Source organism: Drosophila sulfurigaster, chromosome 2R (assembly GCF_023558435.1).
Source record: "Drosophila sulfurigaster albostrigata strain 15112-1811.04 chromosome 2R, ASM2355843v2, whole genome shotgun sequence".
Classification (NCBI taxonomy): domain Eukaryota; kingdom Metazoa; phylum Arthropoda; class Insecta; order Diptera; family Drosophilidae; genus Drosophila; species Drosophila sulfurigaster.
The window spans coordinates 17,244,519-17,266,161 of NC_084882.1; the positions used below are offsets into that span (position 1 = coordinate 17,244,519).

The window sequence follows — 21,643 nt, forward strand, 5'->3', positions numbered from 1 at the left end:
CCACTGCTGCACCTCCTGCTTCTGCTCACACTTACGTTTACGTACATACATATGTACATACATATAGGTTGTCTATATGTAGATATGTTGGCTATGTTATGTGTGTTGGCATGCTCGGATTTGAGTACTCGCATCTAACGCCGGTCATGCCAATATCAATCGACTTTATGGCCCCGCCACTGACAGCAACAGCTGACTACACACATAGACACTCTTATGGCCATGTGTGTGTGTGTGTTTTTTGGGGTGTGGCATAAGTAGTGTGGGAGTTTCGATACTGGGCGAGGTAATAAAAAACCATAATTACAGCATAAATGACAGCTGTTACGCCCGGCATCATAGGAGTTAGTTGCAGTTAGATTGCGGAATAGATGGACGGGCGCATATTAACAGCAATTTTCTAACCATAAAGCACTAATAGCTGGTTATTATTCTGCGCCACCACAAGGTGATAAAACGTGCTACAACATCGCAGCAATAACGCCGCACAAACTACAAAGGAATGCCAAAAAAAAACTATCTGCATGTTGTCCTGACTGACTGACTGAGTGAACTATCAGCGCATAGCATAAATGGTAAAACCTGGGTGGCTGAAATGTGAACCTCCAATTATACCGAGCAATAAAGTTCGGCTTTTCAAAATTTGTACTGCAAAGATTTTCAAAAGTGCATTATAATGAGAATGCAAAGCCACGTTAAGAGCTAGGAGACTGAAATTGTTATCGTGCAAAGTATATAAAAATTCCTAATCTAAACATTGAGAAAGCCTCACACATTTTTCATAAATATGGCGGCATGCTGCAAAGACAAATATCAAACTTTTGACATATTTCATTCTTTTAATTTTGTAATAATAATAAAATAAACATCTATTATCGCGACAAAGTGATTAAACGATTAGGGCACAGTCCAAGCGGTAAGAGTTAGGAGGCTGACATTTTTACATAAAAGATTATCGCTCCGGGTGTAACGATTTTAAATTAGTATGACAAAAAGTCAAGCTTGGATAAGCATCACGCTTTGTCTATCAAAACAGCGAGAGGCTGCAAGAACAAGCAAAACGTAAACATTTTTAAGTTTTCAAATGCATTAAAAAAAGAAAAATATTAATATCAAAATGCATCGAAAGCAAAGTCAATCTTACTTCATTATTGTGGGGCAATCAAAGATGAATTCGAATTCCCATCAACTCTCAATTAATTAATCACCTCTCCCATTGAGTGAAGAACGTAATCAAGGAAGGTATCAATGATATTGCGTATTGTGCAACAGGAGTTGCAACCATAGCCCACATAATCAATGCAAATGTTCTGTCTACTACTGCCAAGGCATTGCCACAAAATGCAGAGAGATAAAATAGTATCGCATATTGTGTAACTCATCGTAGTCGTTGCGTCGTTGCTTGGCAATGGCCAAAAGGCAAGAGCGAGAGCATTTTACAGCATTACGATTACCAACACACACTCAGTCAATACAGAGAGATGAGAGACGAGAGAGAGACAGCACAGGGACAGAATTCAGGATGCAGCATTCAGCCCATCCCCTCATGCAGAATGCGGAATGTGGAATAGTAGAAACAAGAGCTGCATTTTCCCCAGATAGGCAACGGCAACGGCAGCATGTGCAGCAAATAATAGTGTCCAAGTAGTTGGCGGATGTGGGCGGACGACAAGCGGCAGAGACGGTTGATGGACAGCTATCGACGGCTACCATGGCAGCAATATTTGAGCAGCGTTGCGGGCCACATATCGCGTTTTGAGCTGCCAGTTGCAATCGCCATTGGCGCCTCATCAGCGAGAATGAACCATGCATGTTACTCGTTTGCTACTTTCGCCGTCAAATTGTGGTAAGCTGACAATTGCCTAGCCCATCTCCTGTCTCCTCTCTCTGTCTCTTTCCCTACCCAGACTACCCAGAACAAACCACGCTTCCTGCGACGACTGGTGCATGTGTGTGTGTGTGTGTATTTAGGTGTGTGTGTGCGTGTGTCGCGATTTCCACTTCCGTTACGTGGTTTTGCATGGCCTTTTTGTTTAGCAGAGAAAATTGTGCCTGCAGAAAGCCAACTCGGCACAATTCAATTGGAAATTGGAGCGTAAAGAGCGTAAAGTCTGGGCACATATTCAAACACATTTCGCAATGCGGTCAGTGGAGCGTTCGCCGACCGCTAATGTGTTGTTTATAAATCTTGGCCCATAATCAAATATGTGCGTCAATTAATTAACACACATTGTCCACAAAGCTCACACACTCGCTCACACGCACGCACACAAAATGGCCAAAAGTTTTCATCACATTTCGTGATTAATTTAAATGACACATAAACTAAAGAGACTAACCGAAGGACTCCCTCTCTCTCTCTCTCTCTTGCACCCTCTTACCACAATCACCGTCCTGCGTTGATTAGCCACAAAACAGTTTCAAGCTCCCACTGAGACGGCTCGTTAACTTGTCTTCTGACTCCAAGTCCCACATCCCAGCTGGACCTCTTCTCCCTCCTCCCAGCGTCTAGCCATTGGCCATGCATTTTGCATGAGCGCATCAAGTTGGGGGGGCTAATAGCCGTTTAGTGGACTCAGACCCGAACTCGGACTCGGACTCGGAGCTGACAACACGCAACCGCAGCCACAACAAAATGCAATTGACGTCGACTGTCTGATACATACATATTTTATATGGCGTACTCATCAGGTTTGTCTCGAGCAAAAGCTGATTTAGCAGTCTGCAAAAGTTGCTAAATACGATTTAATGTGTGTTTCCCAATACAAAAAAAAAATAATTAAAGACAAAATAGAATACACCAATAATAAATCATTAGAATATCTGGAGGAGCTTACTTAAAAAGAAATAAAAAGTATGAAAGCTACAGTCGAGTGTGCTCGACCGTGAGATACCCGCTAGCTTGTTATTCGATGTTTTTGATTTGCGGGGGCGGAAGGGGGCATGGCAAAAATTTGATCTGCGTGCAAACATAACAAATGCTCTATCTCTTATAGTCCCTGAGATCCAGTGTTTCATACGGACGGACGGACAGACAGACAAGGCTAGATCGTCTCGGCTTTTGACGCTGATCAATGATATATATATACTATATATGTACTTTATAAGGTTCGCAGATGCCTCCTTCCACCTGTTACATACATTTTCTGCTGGCACAAAGTTATAATACCCTTTTACCGTATGGGTAGCGGGTATAAAAAGTATGAAAGCTACAGTCGAATGTGTTCGACAGTGATATACTTGCTATCCACTTTCAATAAAAGTAAAATATACCAAAATATAGAATACAAAATATACTAATTAGTCAACCAAAGTCAGGCAGACGGACATTGCTTCTTGTCTCAGCTATGGGGTTGATTAATAATATATATACTCTATTGGGTCGGGGATTCCTGCTTCTGTCTGTTTCAAATATTTCCTGCAGGCACAAAGTTATAATACCTTTCTACCCTATCGGAAGCGGGTATGAGAAGTAAAAACAAAAGAATATACAGCATTTGTATATTTTGCACAATTTGAGGTATATTTATAAACTTGTCTATGCTGCAGAACCATTTGTCAAATCTTAAATATATATATATATATATATTTATCGTATTTATCGCATTTATACGCCTGTCTGCCAGCAACGACGACGACGACGACGATGAAGATGCAACAATAATTTAATAACCCACAATACGAGCTGGAGTACGACAATGAATAACAGCCGGAAGGCAAGTGTTGTATTCTATTTATTATTCAAATTCAATTATTATACAACAAAAAAGGCAATAAATAAAAAATATTTGTATTTATGTATGCAAATGTTGTCTGTATGTATTGTGCTGCTGTATTTGTATGCAAAATAGAAGCAAAGCAAAAGCAAAAGCATCGGAAAACAGCAACAGCAGCAACTGGAACAGCAAAAGGAATATTTATCATTTGGCAAATACCTTGAGGGCCAAGCAGCCGAGCGTCGAGAGTTCATAAATAAGATGAAAAATTGGCAAAAATGGAGCGCAAAAATGCACACAGAGGCCAAAAATAAGGAGCCGGCAAATTTGATAAGAGACCCCGACAGACAGACAGACAGAGAGAGAGAAAGAGAAAAGGACAGCCAAACATACAGAGATACAAATAATAATATTAGCAATAATAGTAATCAATGTGTAGTGTAAATAATAAATAACATTTTGATGTACTGCCCACCCGGTCAGCCACAAAACTGCCAATAAATTGATAAAATATGATGAGACCCCCGATTCGAGGAGTCCTTGATGCCCCCGATAGAGATTAGCTTGGTTTGCCTCAGTTCGCCCGTTGGCATTGGCACGCAACTGTTCCCCAAAAGGGTGCTTACCCAGTACAAAGGTCAGAGGTAGCCCACTCACACACACACACACTCACACACAAACACGACATGACACAATACACACAACATAAATTTATTTGCTGTTTGCCTAATGTTATTTATACCTTTCAATTACAATAAGAGCCAAAGGGCGACGGCGGCGGTGGCGGGCTGCGACGGGGGCACAAAACAGAGAGTAAATAATAAAGCATGACCCATCAGCAATCAGCCATCCAACCATCCAACCATTCAGGCAGCCGAAGGAAGACGCCACCAATTCACCAACTCACGACCCCCGCGGCTGATGCCCATCACTATCAAGCGTAATGCGTGCGCATAAATAACTCGACCTGAGCCCCAAACAAAAGGTGTGAATATTAAGCCACCTCTCCCCTCCCCTCCGCTCCCCTCAGAACACCTTGTGCCGAGGCGAGCGTCAAAAATTTACGGTTGCCCGTAAAAGTGGCGCTTCACTCATAACTCAAATTCATGCCTCCCAAGGGGGAAAGCGTCGCAGTAGCAGTAGCGCAGCTAACTCATTTGATTTTAGCGTCAAATGCCTTTCAGTCCCTCCCTCCAGCTGTCCGGCGAAACCCGGAAGACCTTAGACAAACCCTCCACGACAAATGAAGCAGCAACCGCAGCAACATAATTCACAACAAAGTAAAACCACAGACAAATGCCCAGTATCTAGCTGTGATGTAATTATAGATTGCCAAATTCTAAAATTTTCATTAATTGTGCGGTGCTGCATACAAATGTCAAAAGTGTCCCACTGTCCGGCTGTCTGTCTGTCTGTCCGGCTGTCTGTCTGCTTGCGACGACTGATTGAGCAGCGTATACATTTGGACAATTGATAAAATGTGATAAACGCGCAGCACAAAACACTCTCCAACAACACACACACACACAAACAGACAAACACATAAACACACACGTAACACTGTCGAGACACGGAAAAGACAAATGACGGCAGGTTTGTGCATTAGTGTACGTGTGTCCTCAGTTAGCTGCCAAAGGAGTTGGGAGAGCCAACAACAAATTGAATTTATAGCCAACGCTGAAAGCAGTTTCGCTGGCCAAACTTGAACCGGGACGCTTGATTTATTAGCCAGATACAGCGGAACATTTAGTTGCTTTTAATTTCCGACTTAAGCAGTCAGTCTGTGGCAGTCTTGGCTTCTGATTTTCTGCTAAACTGTTTAGAAAATCTCTCCCTCTCTATTTTGCTTTTGGGTGCTATCTAATTTGCCTAAAAGTAGGCAATGCGAAGTGTTTTTTCTTTGTTGCTATCTAAATGAACATTGCGTGCCTCTCTCAAAGGACTCTTAAGTTCAACCAAACTCCATCACTATCACCATCCCCATCATCATCATCATCATCATTGACGTTGCCTGGCGACACAGTAAATAATTTATAATTGCCACGCAAGCAAAGCTGAGTCAGGAATCGCAGAACATTCCACATCCAACTCACAGACAACTGCTGCAGAATATTGTGTGTATGCACACACAACCTTTATAATGCAAATTCCTGAATTTTGATGCGTTATCAACCGATATATATATATATGTATATATAATTCTTATGTGGCATTTATTCGCAGTTTCCTACACGCTTTCCGGGTGCCAGGCGTTAAATCGATTTACATACTTCACAAAATGCCTACGTAAGCGATTTCTTTTTTATTATTATTATTTTTCTTTTTTGTTGCCCCCATCTCGCTTTCAGTGTCTTTCTTTGTTTATTCCAACGGGACATTCAACATTTTTGATGCTGTTACTGTGTGATGGTATTGAGAGTGTGTGGAGAGGTGTACGACACGAAGTATGTGTGTGTCAGCGTGAAATTGTGTGCACGTGGCAATGTTGATAATATTCCCAACAAAAGGAACAAGCCAAAGGCAAGGGGGTTGGGGGATAGAGCGCCAGCACAAAAACGAGCAAATGGTTGGTGGAGCAGAGCACATCCTTCAAGTGACATCAAATGTCAGCCAACTATAAAAATGTGCATATATATCTCTTATATGGGATTTGGCAATCGTAAACTTCTCTATATATAGATTGAATTGAATATGGCACACAACACAACACAACACAACAACAAAAACTGTTGACACATTGATGTGTGTGGGATGAAAAGAATATGAGTATTCACAAGTTTTTATTGTGAGTCTGTTACAAAATGGATTAATTGAGAATTTGCGCTGATGTGTAATAAAACTATTACAACAAGTTGCAGTTGATTATACAAACAGTTCAATTTAAATTCCATAAATGCTATTAAATAATTATTTGCATTTATTGTGAGTCAGACAAGTCAGAAAGTTGAGATTGCTCGACTGTGGGACACCTGCATAACCATTTTTAGAGAAAGCTAAACAGTGAGGTATTTTCCTTAAAATAAACTTAATTTCAGATATTCTCCTACGTTCTAAATCTACAACAGAGAACAAAATATACCAAATTGGTAAATTAAATTAATTTATAAAACTGTTAATATATTCCCCCAATTTAAGTTGCAACTATTTCGTAACAAATATTGCTCACTTTGTGTGTCATATTTATGAATATACATATATGCGAGAGTTTATGAAAGGAATATGCTGTCACAGTCAAAAGAGGAATCAGAGAACTTTTCTTTTACCAAAAATATTTAAGTATTTAAGCCGACTTGGACGGATGCAGCTTAACCACCGACACACTCACGTAATTCTCGGTAAGCTTTCTGGGCCATGTAACTAAAAATCGACATTAGCGGCATTAAAACTTTTGGCCTTTCTCTGCATTTTATGCAGCAGCATAGAAATGCTCCATGACAACACACAGAAAGAGAGAGGGGAAGACAGAGAAAAGGAGATCGGAAAAACTTTGCGTTTTTCCCCTCGCTTTCGCGCCGTATTGAGTGCAAAAGAATAAAAGTTTCATTTCACCAGCGTCATAATTAATACGCAAATCCTTTAGCACTGTTCCGCACCCTCCTCACATTCCCCTCTGCAGAGAACAAAGGGGGAAAGCCAATTTCAGCTGTTAATATTCGTATAAAAAATTAAGATATTCATTTTGATACGGCAATGGTAAATATTATCTTTGTATTATGCTGATTAAGGCAGCTGAGAATCAAGAGGAGAAAGAGGGGGGACAAGGGAAGCCTGTCATGGCTATCAACGCGGCCACAAATCACCAAATGCTTTAATACAATTCAATTAATTCAATTCAAAATCTAATTGGAGATATCGGTTTTGGTGTCAAAACAAACCAAAACAAAACATAAAAAAAGCAAAAACAAAACAAGCCGAATGACAAACTGCTGCCAAGAAACGGGAGAAGGGGGAGGGTGGCAAAAGGGCGCAAAATTGGGGCATGGCTTGTGGTTGGTGTGTGACGTCATTACGTAATCAAATCAAATAACGATTTGTACATTGTTCAATTCGTTGTCGTCGCCGTCGTCGCACAAAAATGCAAATTTATTTGATTTTTATTATTTTATTTTTGAGGCGATTGTTTCTCGCTTTCAGCGCATTATTTTTATTTCATTTTTTTTTTTTTTTTGGGTTTCTGTGTTTTATTACGTGACAACTTTGAATTAGTCGTTTGTCTTGTCTTTGCGTTTTTTTGGGTTTGTGTCTTTCTTTAAATTCCCCAAAAGGCAAAAGCAACAAACTCACAACTAGTCGCGTCTTGACCAGGCCAAAAGGTCAGGCGTTGTGTGTTGCAAGAACAAGACAAGTCTTGTAATAATTATCATAATAATTGCTGCAGAGTGAAACCCATTGATATCTTTTAATTGAGCATTTGCATATCTGCAAAGTAATTTCGTTGGCACTATCGAAATGATTTATTCCGCAAACAGCAACTAAATTCAAACTTACAATTTACAATTAACAAATGAATTTAATTTTCGAATTTATCATGATTAAGTTGTTGTCGTTGTTGTTGTGCTAATTGAGTCGAAATAGCTTGTAAGTAGTTTCAACTAATTAATGATGAACGATTAAAATGCAAAGCCCAAGTAAACAGAAAGCAAAACACTCTCGGCATTCAAGCAGACAGTCAGTTAGACAGTCTCTACAAATTTTCTCTAGTCTAGCTTTTGTTAAAAGACTGCGCCGACAAAGCCAGTGTCAAAGTGTTTAGCTTAAATGTTGCTCTTTGAATAGCGCTTAACCAACAACAACAATAATAACAACAACAACAACAATGACAACTGAACAACAACTTTGGATAGCAAACAGACAGACTAACCCAACACAGCTCGAAAAGTTTACGAAATGCAGCGTGCCGGGCCTCCGGACGTTGAAATCAATTTTGCGAAATTTATTTATTTATAACATTAAAACGTAAACCTGACCAACGACAATAGCAACAAACAAAGCTACAAATCTCTCCTAAGCCGAAGTGCTAATACTCTCTTCCCCCAATAAACGGGATTTATTTGACGAGAGAATTCAATAAATATAAATTAACAAGTTTATTAAGTAAACTTCATAAACATTGTATCTGCATTACTCAATAATTCACAGAACTAAATTACCTAACAGAAAAAAGTTCTGAAAATAAGTAGTAGATTATTTCATTGAATATAGAGGGAATGATCTATGAGTTAATAATAAATAAATTGAACTTAATCGTCGTAGGCTTATTTAGGAAATTCAAAAAAAGACAATTTAAGCAAGTACCTAAAACCATTTGAAAGTTGTTAGAAACAGAATCCTAAAGTCTATTATAATCCGTTTATTAAGTAATAGATTTTACTAAAAAAACTGTGAATAAGAACTGTAGCTCCCTTACTTATCGCCTAAGCAAAGTAACTAAAAACCCATCGAACTATTTAAAGAAACAAAATTTGAAAGCATTTTCAATCAAATTATTTATCTTATCAACAATAAATATTACTAAAGTTCATAAAGTAATTTCTAAGAAACAAAATAAAGACAAATATATAACGAAATTGATATATAATTGATAGACATATATATATTAGGCCTCATCTCAAATCAAAATAGATTATTATTAACATAAAATAATATATTTCAATTAGACGCGCAAATGAACTGTTCATTCAGTTATGCTCAAGAGAAGAGTATAAGAAACGTGGGCCATTCACTTGCTCATCGCTTTTTTCCATTGCGGCATTAAATTACGAGAGCGCCCAGTGGGACATGTGAGCGCACAGTCGACGCGATGGAGCAGCTGTTAGATTCGACAGCGACAACAACAGCGATAACGACATCGATACCAACTCGACTCCACTTCCACTTCCACCTCCATCTCCATCTGCCATCATGACCAACATTTATTTAGTTTTCATTTTCGCACATTTTGCATAAATTAAATACAAGCTAGCCAAGTCGCAATGTAAGACGATAGTCGCTCTCAAAAAAATAAACCGCTGCCACTTTAGCTGTTACTTGTTAGCGGGTTTAGTTGACGTTTTTATGTGCAGCGATTCGGTTCGGTTTTTCTCGACATGGCGTAGTGGATAAAAAACACGCTCTAACCGCAAAGCAAATTCAAAATCTATTATAACACTTGATTAAATTGAAACTATTTATAATGTGCAAACTATTAAGATGGCCTCTGATATTGCTATCGATCTTGGCCAATACAGTGCTAAGTTTACCGCCATCCGGCAGAGAAAGTCATCCCCATTATCCGGCTGGTGTGGATTTATTCGAGCACGAATTCACCAGTCTGACATCAGGTTAGACCCAATATACGACTACTCAATAGTAATCCAATCTTAAGATCCGTTATCTCGCTTGCAGACGAATACGATCCCTTTGGACCGGATATTGGCAACGATGATCTGGGCATCGATGATCCCGAGACGATGCCACGCCTCTTTCAGGGCGACATCGCTATAGATCCCTACACCTACATCTCCCTCCGCCTGGGGGTTAATCCTATGCGACATCCCAAACGTCTGTGGCCAAATGGCACAATTCCCTTCGAGATCAGTCCGCGATACGTGGACCAGGAACGGGATGCGATTGTGCGCGCTTTGAAAACATTTAATTCACTCACCTGCATACGATTTGTGCCCTACGATGGTGAGGTGGAGGATTATCTGCTGATCGAACCGCCCGAGGAGGGGCCCCAAGGCTGTTGGTCGTATGTGGGCAAGCGTGGTGGGGAGCAGGTTGTGGCGCTGCAGCGACCGGATGAGACGAGTGCGCATTGCTTTAGCAGCGAGGGACGCATTATGCATGAGCTGATGCATGCGATTGGCATTTATCACGAACAGTCGCGCGCTGATCGTGATAATTATGTTAAAATACACTGGGACAATATTGTGCCGCGATTTAAGAAAAATTTCAAACTCGTGTCGCGGAAACGCGGCAAATACACATTCGATTACGATTACAATTCGGTGATGCATTACGGCGAATTCTATTTTAGCAAGAAGAAGGGCGAGAAACCGACAATGACGCCGCTGCAGCCGGGTGTGCGAATTGGACAGCGAAAGACGATCAGTAAAATTGATTGTCTCAAGATTAACGACTTGTATGGCTGCTTGGAGGGGAGACGTGCCAAAATGTACAAAAGCTTTTGTCACTTACTTGGTTTGTAGGTGTTATGTCGTATTTATTCTTATTTGAATCATATTGATTTACTAAATTAATAAACTATATGTCAAAACAATCGTTACTTTTGCCTTTCACAATGTGTTGAAGTTGCCAGATCGCTAAGCGTTGTCAATCTTCCATGCGCGGTATATTTGATTTGTTTGTTTTGTTTCCGAAAGATGGCGCCAACTGTCGTTCAAAGCGCACAAGTACATAGAAAGTCGCTAGTATATTTATACGCTTTGCATATTTACAGTGTGACCAATCCTGGTATTTTCCAATGTTGTGAGTGTCAACATACTAACAAATGGTTGAAGAGTATTTCATTATCAATAACATGTTTGTATTTTTGAATATTAACTTCTTTTATTTTTATTTTTAATCAGGTTTATAAGTGCCTTCGAATTGTTTATATTTTATACATAACCAAGCAACAATCTATTCAAACCGGTATACCTATAAACACATTGGCAGAAAATACCAACACACAATTGTATAGTGTAACCAGATATTATGGCATTAAATAGTATATATTTTGAATTGAACTTGAAGTCGCGCAGCACTGGTTCATTTCCACTTTGGACGAGGTTAGGTAAGAACACGCGCGCATTAGACTGCACGAGTTTTGTGTAATATTTAGTAAAAAAATTAAATTATTTACAAAAGTATTCTTATTTAAGTTAATAATGTTAAAATTAGTGCAATATGTGTCGCGAAAATCATACGAAATGGCTGTACAGCAGCCCATTTGCAGCTGGCGGAACTTATTGATTTCACCAAGCAGCAACAGTAGCGTGGAAAAATGTATAACGCAACGTCGCCATTTTCTTTTTTGCTTGACCAACAGAACAACCAGCAGCAGCAGTTTTGCTTTGTACTGCGGAGAACAACCACAACAGTTCCAAGGGAGCCGGCTTAAGAACAAGGAGTCAGCAACATCTAGAATATTACTTAGTTGCTCTTCACAGCAGTTACAGACACAGCGTGCGTTTCATTTGTCGTCGACTCGACTCGAAACGTCTAAAGCAGTCAGCAACAACGAGCCATTCCCAGCAGACAGGCAGACTACTGTGTCCAGAAGAAGCACAAGGAAATCGCTTTTTATTGACCCAGAAGACAATTCAGAGGAAATCAAAATTGAAGGAATAATGTAAGTAAAGCAAAGAAAATAAAAAACAAATTACTAGACTTAAGCGCGCGTGTGTGTGATTTTGTGTAGTTGGTTTTTTTCCGTCGCCATTTTCTTGCCTACGCTTTGATCTGAGCATTCGTAAATTTCTGTATGCCTTGAAACAGCACAACGATGAGTAATTAATGGAGAGTTACAAACGACGACGAAGAGAAAGCATAAAACACAGACGTTGTGGGGTTAATTTCTTACTTTTTCTGTTATCGATGTTGTTGTAACAACTAATAAAATGAAAAGAGGGGGAGGGGAACTACAGCGTACGTCATAAAAAGAATTGGCTTGATTTGTGAAACGTGTCTTTACTTCGTTTGCTTTTTTATAGCATTTTAATTTGTCTGTATGCCCTAAACACGAACACGCAGACACAGCGTGCTAGTACATGTGTGTGTTTGTATGTATATGTGTTTGCTTGGCGGCATTTTCGCGTGCTTCTTCGGTCGCCTCGTGTATACTACGTATAACAGTTTGTAGCATAGTTTGTGCTTCGCCCACGATTTTGCCTGGGTTTTGTGGGTGCTCTGTCCTTCTCTGGCTGCAGCATTTTGTTAGTTTAAAATGTCAAATGACGCCAATTGATTATGAGAGTCTGTCCGCCCGTTGACTGTATGTCGTGTGTCGTGTTTGCGCACGATTTGCCTTTTTTGCATGTCAAAGCGCGACAGGTAGAGAGACAAGCACACATACAGATGCCTATGTATGTGTGTGTGCGAGCGGGAGAGAGGCAGCAAGCGTGTGGTGGTCGAACTAAAGGCAAGACATTTGCTGTCTAATAAAACGTTCAGCGTTTCATTCTGTCAGTTGGCCAAGTTAGCGTGTCTGTTGCTGCTTCTGCTGCTACCTACCAAAAATAAAGGGAGGAACAACCCAATTTTTGTTGTTGTTTTCGCTAGCTGGCAAGCTATTTTATGGGCTGCACTCTTTCTCGCATTAAGAGTACAGATATACAATATATACATTTGTATGTATAATTGATTAATGTCAGAGCTGTAACATTTGTGTTTTGGCTGCCACTGCCAGGTGCCGAGTTGTTTAGTTTGAGCAATTGTGGGGCGGATTTATTCTCTTTAAATATGTGTGTGAGTGTATGTTTACATTGGAGATATATGTTGCCATTGCATGTTGCTGTCAATCAAATTTGCCTTACTGTTTGCATTATTCGAAATTTATTTAATTTCCTTAACACGCAATTAGTTTTATTTAAGTTTATTGCGGTTGTATTGCCATCTCCCTCCCTCTTTAGCGTTCTCCATCCGCTTTGATTGTCAGCTTGTTTGGCGTTGCCAGTCAGTTGCAATTCGTTAGCCCAACGAACAGCATGCGTCGAAGATCAAGGTGCGCGCTTAGCTGTCAGTTTAAATGTTATCCACAATTAAATTGAAAATATACTTTAAAATATTATGCAATTATCTGTTATTTGAATTTTTGGTGATGAGCTTATAGTGTAACTTAATTTATATGCATTGTATTGAATGTACAATTAATTATATTTCGCATTTTTTTCACTTTTTAACAGGGCACCTCACGACCGCGACTTTGGTTCCGGCTCACGTGGCGGACGCGACCGCGATGACGATCGTCGTGGTGGCGGCGGAGGAGGTGGCGGTGGCGGTCGTTTTGGCGGCGGTGGCGGTGACTACCACGGTGTTCGCAATGGTCGCATTGAAAAACGTCGCGATGATCGCGGCGGTGGCGGTCGTTTTGGCGGTGGTGGTGGCGGCGGCGGTGGGGGCTTCGGTGGTGATCGTCGCGGTGGCGGCAACAGCCAAGATTTGCCTATGCGCCCCGTGGACTTCTCCAATTTGACACCGTTCAAGAAGAACTTCTATCAGGAGCATCCCACGGTTGCCAACCGTTCACCGTACGAAGTGCAACGTTATCGCGATGAACACGAGATCACAGTGCGCGGCCAGGCGGCCAATCCCATTCAGGACTTCTCGGAGGCTTATCTGCCCGACTATGTGGTAAAGGAGATTCGTCGACAGGGCTACAAGTCGCCAACACCCATCCAGGCACAGGGCTGGCCAATTGCCATGAGTGGTGCCAATTTTGTGGGTATTGCCAAGACTGGTTCAGGCAAGACACTGGGCTACATTCTGCCCGCGATTGTGCACATCAACAACCAGCAGCCGCTGCAGCGTGGCGATGGACCCATCGCATTGGTGCTGGCGCCGACTCGCGAGCTGGCCCAACAGATCCAGCAGGTGGCCACCGAGTTCGGTTCGTCGTCGTATGTGCGCAACACGTGCGTCTTTGGCGGCGCTCCGAAGGGCGGTCAAATGCGTGATCTGCAGCGTGGCTGTGAGATTGTGATTGCCACACCCGGTCGCCTCATTGATTTCCTCTCGGCGGGCTCCACGAATCTGAAGCGTTGCACCTACCTGGTGTTGGATGAGGCCGATCGCATGTTGGACATGGGTTTCGAGCCCCAGATTCGCAAGATTGTGTCACAGATTCGTCCCGATCGTCAGACGCTCATGTGGAGTGCCACCTGGCCCAAGGAGGTGAAACAACTGGCCGAGGATTTCCTGGGCAACTACATTCAGATCAACATTGGCTCGCTGGAGCTTTCGGCCAATCACAACATTCGCCAAGTGGTCGATGTGTGCGATGAATTCAGCAAGGAAGACAAGTAAGTCGAATTTAATTATTCCCAACATGCATTTTTACTATTATACTTTATTTTTCCATAGATTGAAGACGCTGCTTTCGGACATTTATGACACCAGCGAGAATCCTGGAAAAATCATCATATTCGTTGAGACAAAACGTCGCGTGGACAACTTGGTGCGTTTCATTCGCAGCTTCGGTGTTCGCTGTGGCGCCATTCACGGCGACAAATCACAGTCAGAGCGTGACTTTGTTTTGCGCGAGTTCCGCTCGGGCAAGTCCAACATTCTCGTGGCCACCGATGTGGCTGCTCGTGGTTTGGGTAAGTTTCAGCTAGACGATCCCCTGCCCTTTAAATACTTTTATAAGTAGTTGTTGATGCGGTGGCTTAGACCTTGTTGCCATTAGCACACACAAACACACATTTAATAGAGACACTCGGATTTCTCTCTCATACCATAAACATTGCTTAACACGCACGTAACTCACACACATAATCACATTCACCTATACACACACTTACATCCCTATATACAAATTACCATCCCCGACCTCATCCGCATTTAGTTGTAAAGAACAAATTAGCGTGTGCGAAACCAGTTACAAAATAATATAATACAGCAAAAAAAAATATAAACAGTTTTTAGTCGTAAGTCCAAAAAGCCAAACTTTAATAATCAACATCAATTTTTATTCCTACCCCGCCCCAACCCTTGCACCCCTTCCCGACCCGGCCCACCCTTAAAAAAAACAAAAAACGAAAAAAATTAATGTAACTTTTGTATATTGTTGCACACGTTTGTCTTGTGTGTGTGTCTCTCTCTGCCTCTTTCTCTCTCTTGTCTCTTCCCCCCTCCGTTTCTTTCTCGTTTACAGAGGCCGTTTATTGTAGTATGATGGGGAGGATGATAAAAGACAATCGACAAGTTCCAATAATACCTGTACTCGTAACTTGAGCGACTTTTGCTTCTAAAAGTAAACTGACTAAATGAATGAATGATAAATGTGTTGAAGTTTATCAAGAGCAAAAGGTATATACATATACAATATACAGTTGACATGATCGAGTCGTGTTCGCTTGGCTGCCGCACGGACGCGCGATCAACCTAAACGAAATTCGCATACGAGACGAGATTAACAAATCCCCAACATCATGCATCATACGTGGCCTCTGCACTTCTAATTGAGAAAGAGAGCATTCAATATTGTGTTGTACAGTAAATCGAAAACCAACCAACCAAATCAACCTGCAAACAAACAAGCAAACGGTCAAAGTCACGTTTTGTCACAAGACGGCATCAAAGCCAAAAAGTTGAAGGCGGCGCTACAAAGCAGGCAAAAAAACCATCTCTCTAACTTGGGAGGCTGACATCGTCGGCCGGCCGGCCGGTTGCTAAGCACACAACAACAAACTTCAGCCATGCAGCAACAGCAACATAAAACACACAAAAACCAATTCAGCGGGCGGTTCAATATAATCCTTGCCCAGAGCGCGTTAACCTGAGGAAGCACAAAGCGCGGCGCACCACCCACAACATCTGTCCACACACATGCACACGAAACACAACCACACACACGCCCACACATGCTATGCCACAACCACACGCCAAGCACGCTGAGAAGAGTTGCATGTGGAGCAGAGGACGCTTTCGATCAAGAGCTGTGTGTGGGTTCAAGAAGCAGATGCTGCTGGTCATCATGGTTCGTGTTAGTGGTCGTCGTAATCGTATCGATATCATCGTCGGCGTCGTCGTCGCCGCCGTCGCTGCTGCTGCTGCTGATGCTGAGTGCCTAGCTACCAATTGGGCCGACACGGCCATTGCCCGCCCGTCTGCCTGCGCCGCCATCGCCCGTCGTAATTGTCGGTGGCAACTGATCCTGGACACACGCCGCTTGCTTAAAAAGTTCTCTGGTCGACAAATGAATCGCGCCTCCACCCTTTCTGAGCGGAGGAGGATGCGGTTATATCGGTTGGCCTGGGCCCCCTCAGATCTAAATGAGTCGAGTCGAGTTCAGATGAGGCAGGCGCACGCGGCTCAATGCAACAAACTCTCGCCGCGCTCGCTTCGCCATGCGACCTTTTGGGGAGAGTTTGGATCACGAGCTGTGCGGCGTCACATAACTTTGAGATTTTGATTGAGAGAAATTGAGTGAAACAATTTGTAGCACCAAGAAGGTAACGTACATTTTGAAACATTTTCTTTTTTTCGTAAAAAAAAAAAAACAATACAATACAATACCCCAAAACAAAACCAAACAACAAATCTATATAACAAAAAAAAAGTACAAAAAATATTAATATAAACTATCTAAAAGCGAATCAAAAAAGACAAGTGTGTTCAAAGTGTAAAACATCTCGGAAAAACGCTAAAAATTGTTGCAACGAGCACAAAGCAAAGAAAAAACCATTTGGCAATTTGAAAAACTGTTCTTGAGATTATAATAAGTTGATTTATATTAAGTATCAAGTATTAACCTATATTTACTCTCTATTCCCACATGCAGACGTCGATGGCATCAAGTATGTTATCAACTTTGACTACCCACAAAACAGCGAGGACTATATCCATCGCATTGGACGCACAGGACGTTCAAATACCAAAGGCACATCCTTCGCATTCTTCACGAAAAACAATGCCAAGCAGGCCAAGGCTCTGGTTGATGTGCTGAGAGAGGCTAACCAAGTATGAGTTGATTAACGATAGTAGTGAAAGTTGATTATATTTATTAATTGATTTTCTTAATTGCAGGAAATCAATCCCGCCCTGGAGAATCTTGCCCGCAACTCACGTTACGACGGTGGCGGCGGACGCTCCCGGTATGGAGGTGGTGGTGGCGGTCGCTTTGGCGGCGGCGGCTTCAAGAAGGGCAGCCTGAGCAACGGTCGCGGATTCGGAGGCGGCGATGGCGGTGGCTTTGGCAACAGAAATGGCGGAGATGGCGGCGGTAGACACACGCGCTTCGATTAAGCTAACCCAAAACCTACTTAGAATCAGTTAATTTGAATAGCAAAAGAAGCGACGCTAGTTTTATAAGTTAATTTAAGTCATTGTACAATTAAGTTTTCGTACAACTTTCATCAATTTGAAAGACATCAGAACCCATTACAGGTTATATGTATTTTCAACTCAAAAACAAAAAAACTACCATCAATTTTCAACATAGCATTTTATGTTATCAGATTGTAATTGTAAATTATTTGACGCTGTTTTTTCACAGCAGCAATTAACCACACTAAAATCTATATAACAAAAATCACTGTTTACTAGATCGCAATTCAATTTTTTAAATATGATGTGATAATCCTTTTAATTTAATACAATATATATCACTTAAAACAAATGCCGAAGCTGAATCGAAGCGCGTCGTGTGTAAGCGAAAGAAGAAACGGCTAAATTAAAAAGAGCAAAGGATCATTCCCGTCGTTCCCTTTGAACATAATAATGATGATGATGGTGACAACGAGCAAAGGCTGGCAAAAGAAAGACTTTGTAGGTCTTTGTTTGAAAACTCTTCAATTTACTTTTGGATAACTTTTTATGGCACAACAACAACAAAAAAAACAAACTAAACTATACTCATAATACAAAAGAAATCTGTATGTACTTGCAAGGAGAGAATTTCTCACCTTTTATTTAATATTTTGGAAAATAAATGAGTGTATACCTACAATGAACAAAACCATGACTTTTTTTCATTTTCAATCAAGGACATGTCGCAAGTTTCAATTAAAATTTAAAGCCATTGACTTTCTGTCTGGCTGGCATAGCACATACCATGGGAGTTACAACAAACATCACTTAACCATTAGAGGTTCTAACGCGCCAGTGGAGCGTCATGGCATCAATGGGGCTTAAATATGGTGAGGCTGAATGGGCTGACAGAAAATATTTCTGCAGACATCATTAAATGTAACTCTTAGCCTTCATGAAAAGTGTCAGTTCAATTTCAAAGGGAAGGACTAGAGGGGAAGGTGAAGGCAGCGGCAGAAGTCGCCCCAGATAAGAAACTTGCTTGGTTGTCGCTGGCGGCAACTGTCGATGTTGGACACCACATTTAGACGCAATGAAGCCAATTCACTTGCGACATTGCCCCTAGTAGACAAGGAGTCTGAGAGTCTGGGTTACTTGGTGGTCATTTTTCGCAAGACGTTCAAAAATTCGAATGACAAGTTTTGTATTGTGGCTGGCGGTGACTGCACATCTTACCCCATTACGTCGATAAACGTTGGTAATAAGTCTGCTGGTGACATGATTTGTGGACCATTAGACGGACCCCAGCAGCACAATGGAGTATTGTCAATGTCTATATTAAACAATGTCAAGTTTTGCGATTGGACTGAGGAAAAAGGAATACAATTATTTTGTAATTTTAATGACAACATTACCTTAAAAGAATTTCGAATTATAGATCTCGTTCACCTATAGATACAGCATTTCAATTAAAAAAACATAAACTTCATTATATATTTTAAATCTTTTGTCAATTATAGAAAAGAATGCATTTAAAAAATATAAGAAATTCTGATTTATTATTCAAACACAAAAAATGAATTTATTTTATTTAGTCATCGAAAAACTTCATAAATAAAATAAAAACAAAAATAATATTTTATTTATTTTATTGGTTAAAAATGTTGTAAAGGATAATAAGGTAAGAAATGAATTTAAGAGATTTTTATTGTTATTGATTTGTTTGTCTGCATTAGCATATGTTATCCAATCTGTAGAAAGCTATTTAAAAGTACTGTACATTCGAGCACAACTAGAAAAGCAAACTCTGAAATAGCTTTTCGAAATAAAGTCCCTTTAATCTGAGACTCTAACTCGCTTGCAAAGATGGGTGGTAACTCAAAGATGGGTGGTAACTCGGGATATTCCTTGTATCAATACCCGATGCAAAGTCAGCCAATGGAGATTTTGTACACGGGAATCGGATTTCGCATGGTGCCCGACGCCCTTAGCCTGAATGATCCCGTGTTTCTGCGACATCTTCTGGTCTTGATGTGCGTAGTACGCAACCTATTCCATATGTATCTCTGCTGGCGACAATTGCGTCTCTCCCAGTGGACGAAGACTGTGCCAAGGCAAATGCAGGCAACATTAACGGCAGATGACTTTCGTGCGGCCAGAGCTGAAGAGAGCTTTAACGTGGAGCAGAAACTAATGTCGTATCTTTTCGATGCGATATTCAGTTGCATCGAGTTGTACTTTGGTGTTCTTCCATTTCTCTGGCGCGCCATCATCACCTGCTACAGCATCGTGGACGATCTGGTGTGGCAGAGTCTGGCCTATGTCAGTCTCTTCTCCTGCTACATGATGCTGCGTGGCCTGCCGCAGGTATTCTACACCAAATTGGTGCTGGTCACCTTCTACGAAGTAAGTGACGACAAATCGATTCCTTTGGTGGGACTGCTGTGCTCCTTCACGCTGCTTGTGGTGCTGCTGCAGGTGGGACTTTTTCCACTCACTTTAGTGTTCTTGATAATCGAAGAGAAAGGCGGCACGTACTTTAGTCTTTGGATTTGGGGCTTCCTGTTCGTTACGACACTGATCCCCTTGCTGGTTTGCAATCTGTATGGAATGTGGTGTGTAGGCAAGCGAAGCAAATTGCCAGCGGGTGCTTTAAGCAATGCGCTCGCCGATGTGCTGAAGCAATTCAAGTTTCCGTCCGACCGCGTTTACGTTTTACGCACATTTCAGACCGTAAACGAGACAGTCTTTGCCTTTGGCTGTTGGTGTACCAAACATGTGGTCATACTCGAGAATCTCTTGTTTAATCAAGGCCGACCAGAGTCCGAATTGCATCCCGATGACGTGGGTCGGGGTCTTAAGGATGATCAGGTGGTGGCCTATGTAGCCCATCAGCTCTCTCATTGGCGCTATAAACATGCTTGGATCACCTTCTTTTTGGGACATGCCACGCTGCTCATCTATCTCATTTTATTCGGTACCTGCTACAGACACACGGTGTTGTATGAGGCAGCGGGATTTCCTCAGAACTTCTATCCTCCAATTATTGGCTATTGGCTGGTCTATAAGTATGTGATGCCACTGTATTTGACCATCACCAACTGGATTGTCTTTTACTTTATGCGTCGCTTCGAGTTTATTGCAGATGCTTACACTCATAAAATTGGATATAGTTCAGCGTTTATTTCGGCACTGCTCAAACTAGTTATCGATAACCGTGTGTTTCCCTATGTGGATCCTTGGTATCTCATGTGGCATCGCATGAAGCCATCGCCGCTGCAACGTATAAAGCACCTGCTGCGCTTGCAGAACGTCAATAATGTCTAGGATATTAAAGAAAATAAGAAAATTGTTAAGTGAATATCTTTGTGATTTTATAAACTGTTTATTTAAAATATATATTTTTAACTATCTTTGCTTTCTGTTCATATGTGGTCAGTTAAATATTCATTATTTACAGTAATAAATGTATCTATTACAACCATTATTAAATGTTATAAGTTTAGTTTATATTTTTAATACATCAAAATTATCTATTTTGTTAAAGTTCCATTCTTTTTAGAGGGAGTTGCTTTTATGCAATTCAGAATTTTGTTTTTCGTGTTTCTTTTGCGTTATTTTCAACAAGATCTAATAACAAATTTAAAACAATGTTTCTTGAAAGTGTTCCCAAAATATTAGATTTGTGTTTTATGTTCAAATTATTATTATTGCGAAATCAAAAGAAATAATACACACAGTATATGTCCAATCTAGGTGATGAAATTTAGCTTCCCATTTTAAGCACAATTAATTTAATAGTACGATTCAATTTTATTCTTTTCTGGGAAATCGTCAACTTAACGTGAGTTCATTATGATTGATACATGAAATGTTTATTGGAAAATGTTGTGCCTTAAAAGGTGATCACAACTCAATCATTATACTACTCAACGCAGCCACAAATGTTATCCGACTTAATGTCTCTTGGAACG

The 21,643-nt window shown here is 40.9% G+C and overlaps 3 protein-coding genes across 4 annotated transcripts; all 3 read left to right on the forward strand.

Moving 5' to 3' along the window:
* Window positions 1-9,752: 9,752 nt before the first annotated feature.
* Window positions 9,753-11,233, forward strand: LOC133837704 (hatching enzyme 1.2). The gene is made up of 2 exons (XM_062268557.1): window positions 9,753-10,036; window positions 10,101-11,233. Exons 1-2 carry the CDS (start codon window positions 9,889-9,891, stop codon window positions 10,904-10,906), a joined length of 954 nt encoding a protein of 317 aa, XP_062124541.1. The 5' UTR covers window positions 9,753-9,888; the 3' UTR covers window positions 10,907-11,233.
* Window positions 11,234-11,572: 339 nt separating this feature from the next.
* LOC133837700 (ATP-dependent RNA helicase p62) lies at window positions 11,573-17,952 on the forward strand. Of its 2 annotated transcripts, none has more exons than XM_062268553.1 (5): window positions 11,573-12,051; window positions 13,604-14,719; window positions 14,781-15,019; window positions 17,203-17,381; window positions 17,448-17,952. In XM_062268553.1, the coding sequence occupies exons 1-5, from the start codon at window positions 11,588-11,590 to the stop codon at window positions 17,664-17,666; spliced, it is 2,217 nt and encodes a 738-aa protein (XP_062124537.1). In that variant the 5' UTR covers window positions 11,573-11,587; the 3' UTR covers window positions 17,667-17,952. The 2 variants fall into 2 exon arrangements, 1 of the variants encoding a protein (XP_062124537.1); XR_009893851.1 differs by lacking the exon at window positions 17,448-17,952 and adding an exon at window positions 15,574-16,873 and having other exon boundaries at window positions 11,615-12,051; window positions 17,203-17,382.
* A 1,481-nt stretch (window positions 17,953-19,433) lies between these two features.
* Window positions 19,434-21,062, forward strand: LOC133838285 (CAAX prenyl protease 1 homolog). Its single transcript, XM_062269349.1, has one exon. It carries the CDS (start codon window positions 19,536-19,538, stop codon window positions 20,994-20,996), a length of 1,461 nt encoding a protein of 486 aa, XP_062125333.1. The 5' UTR covers window positions 19,434-19,535; the 3' UTR covers window positions 20,997-21,062.
* Window positions 21,063-21,643: the final 581 nt, after the last annotated feature.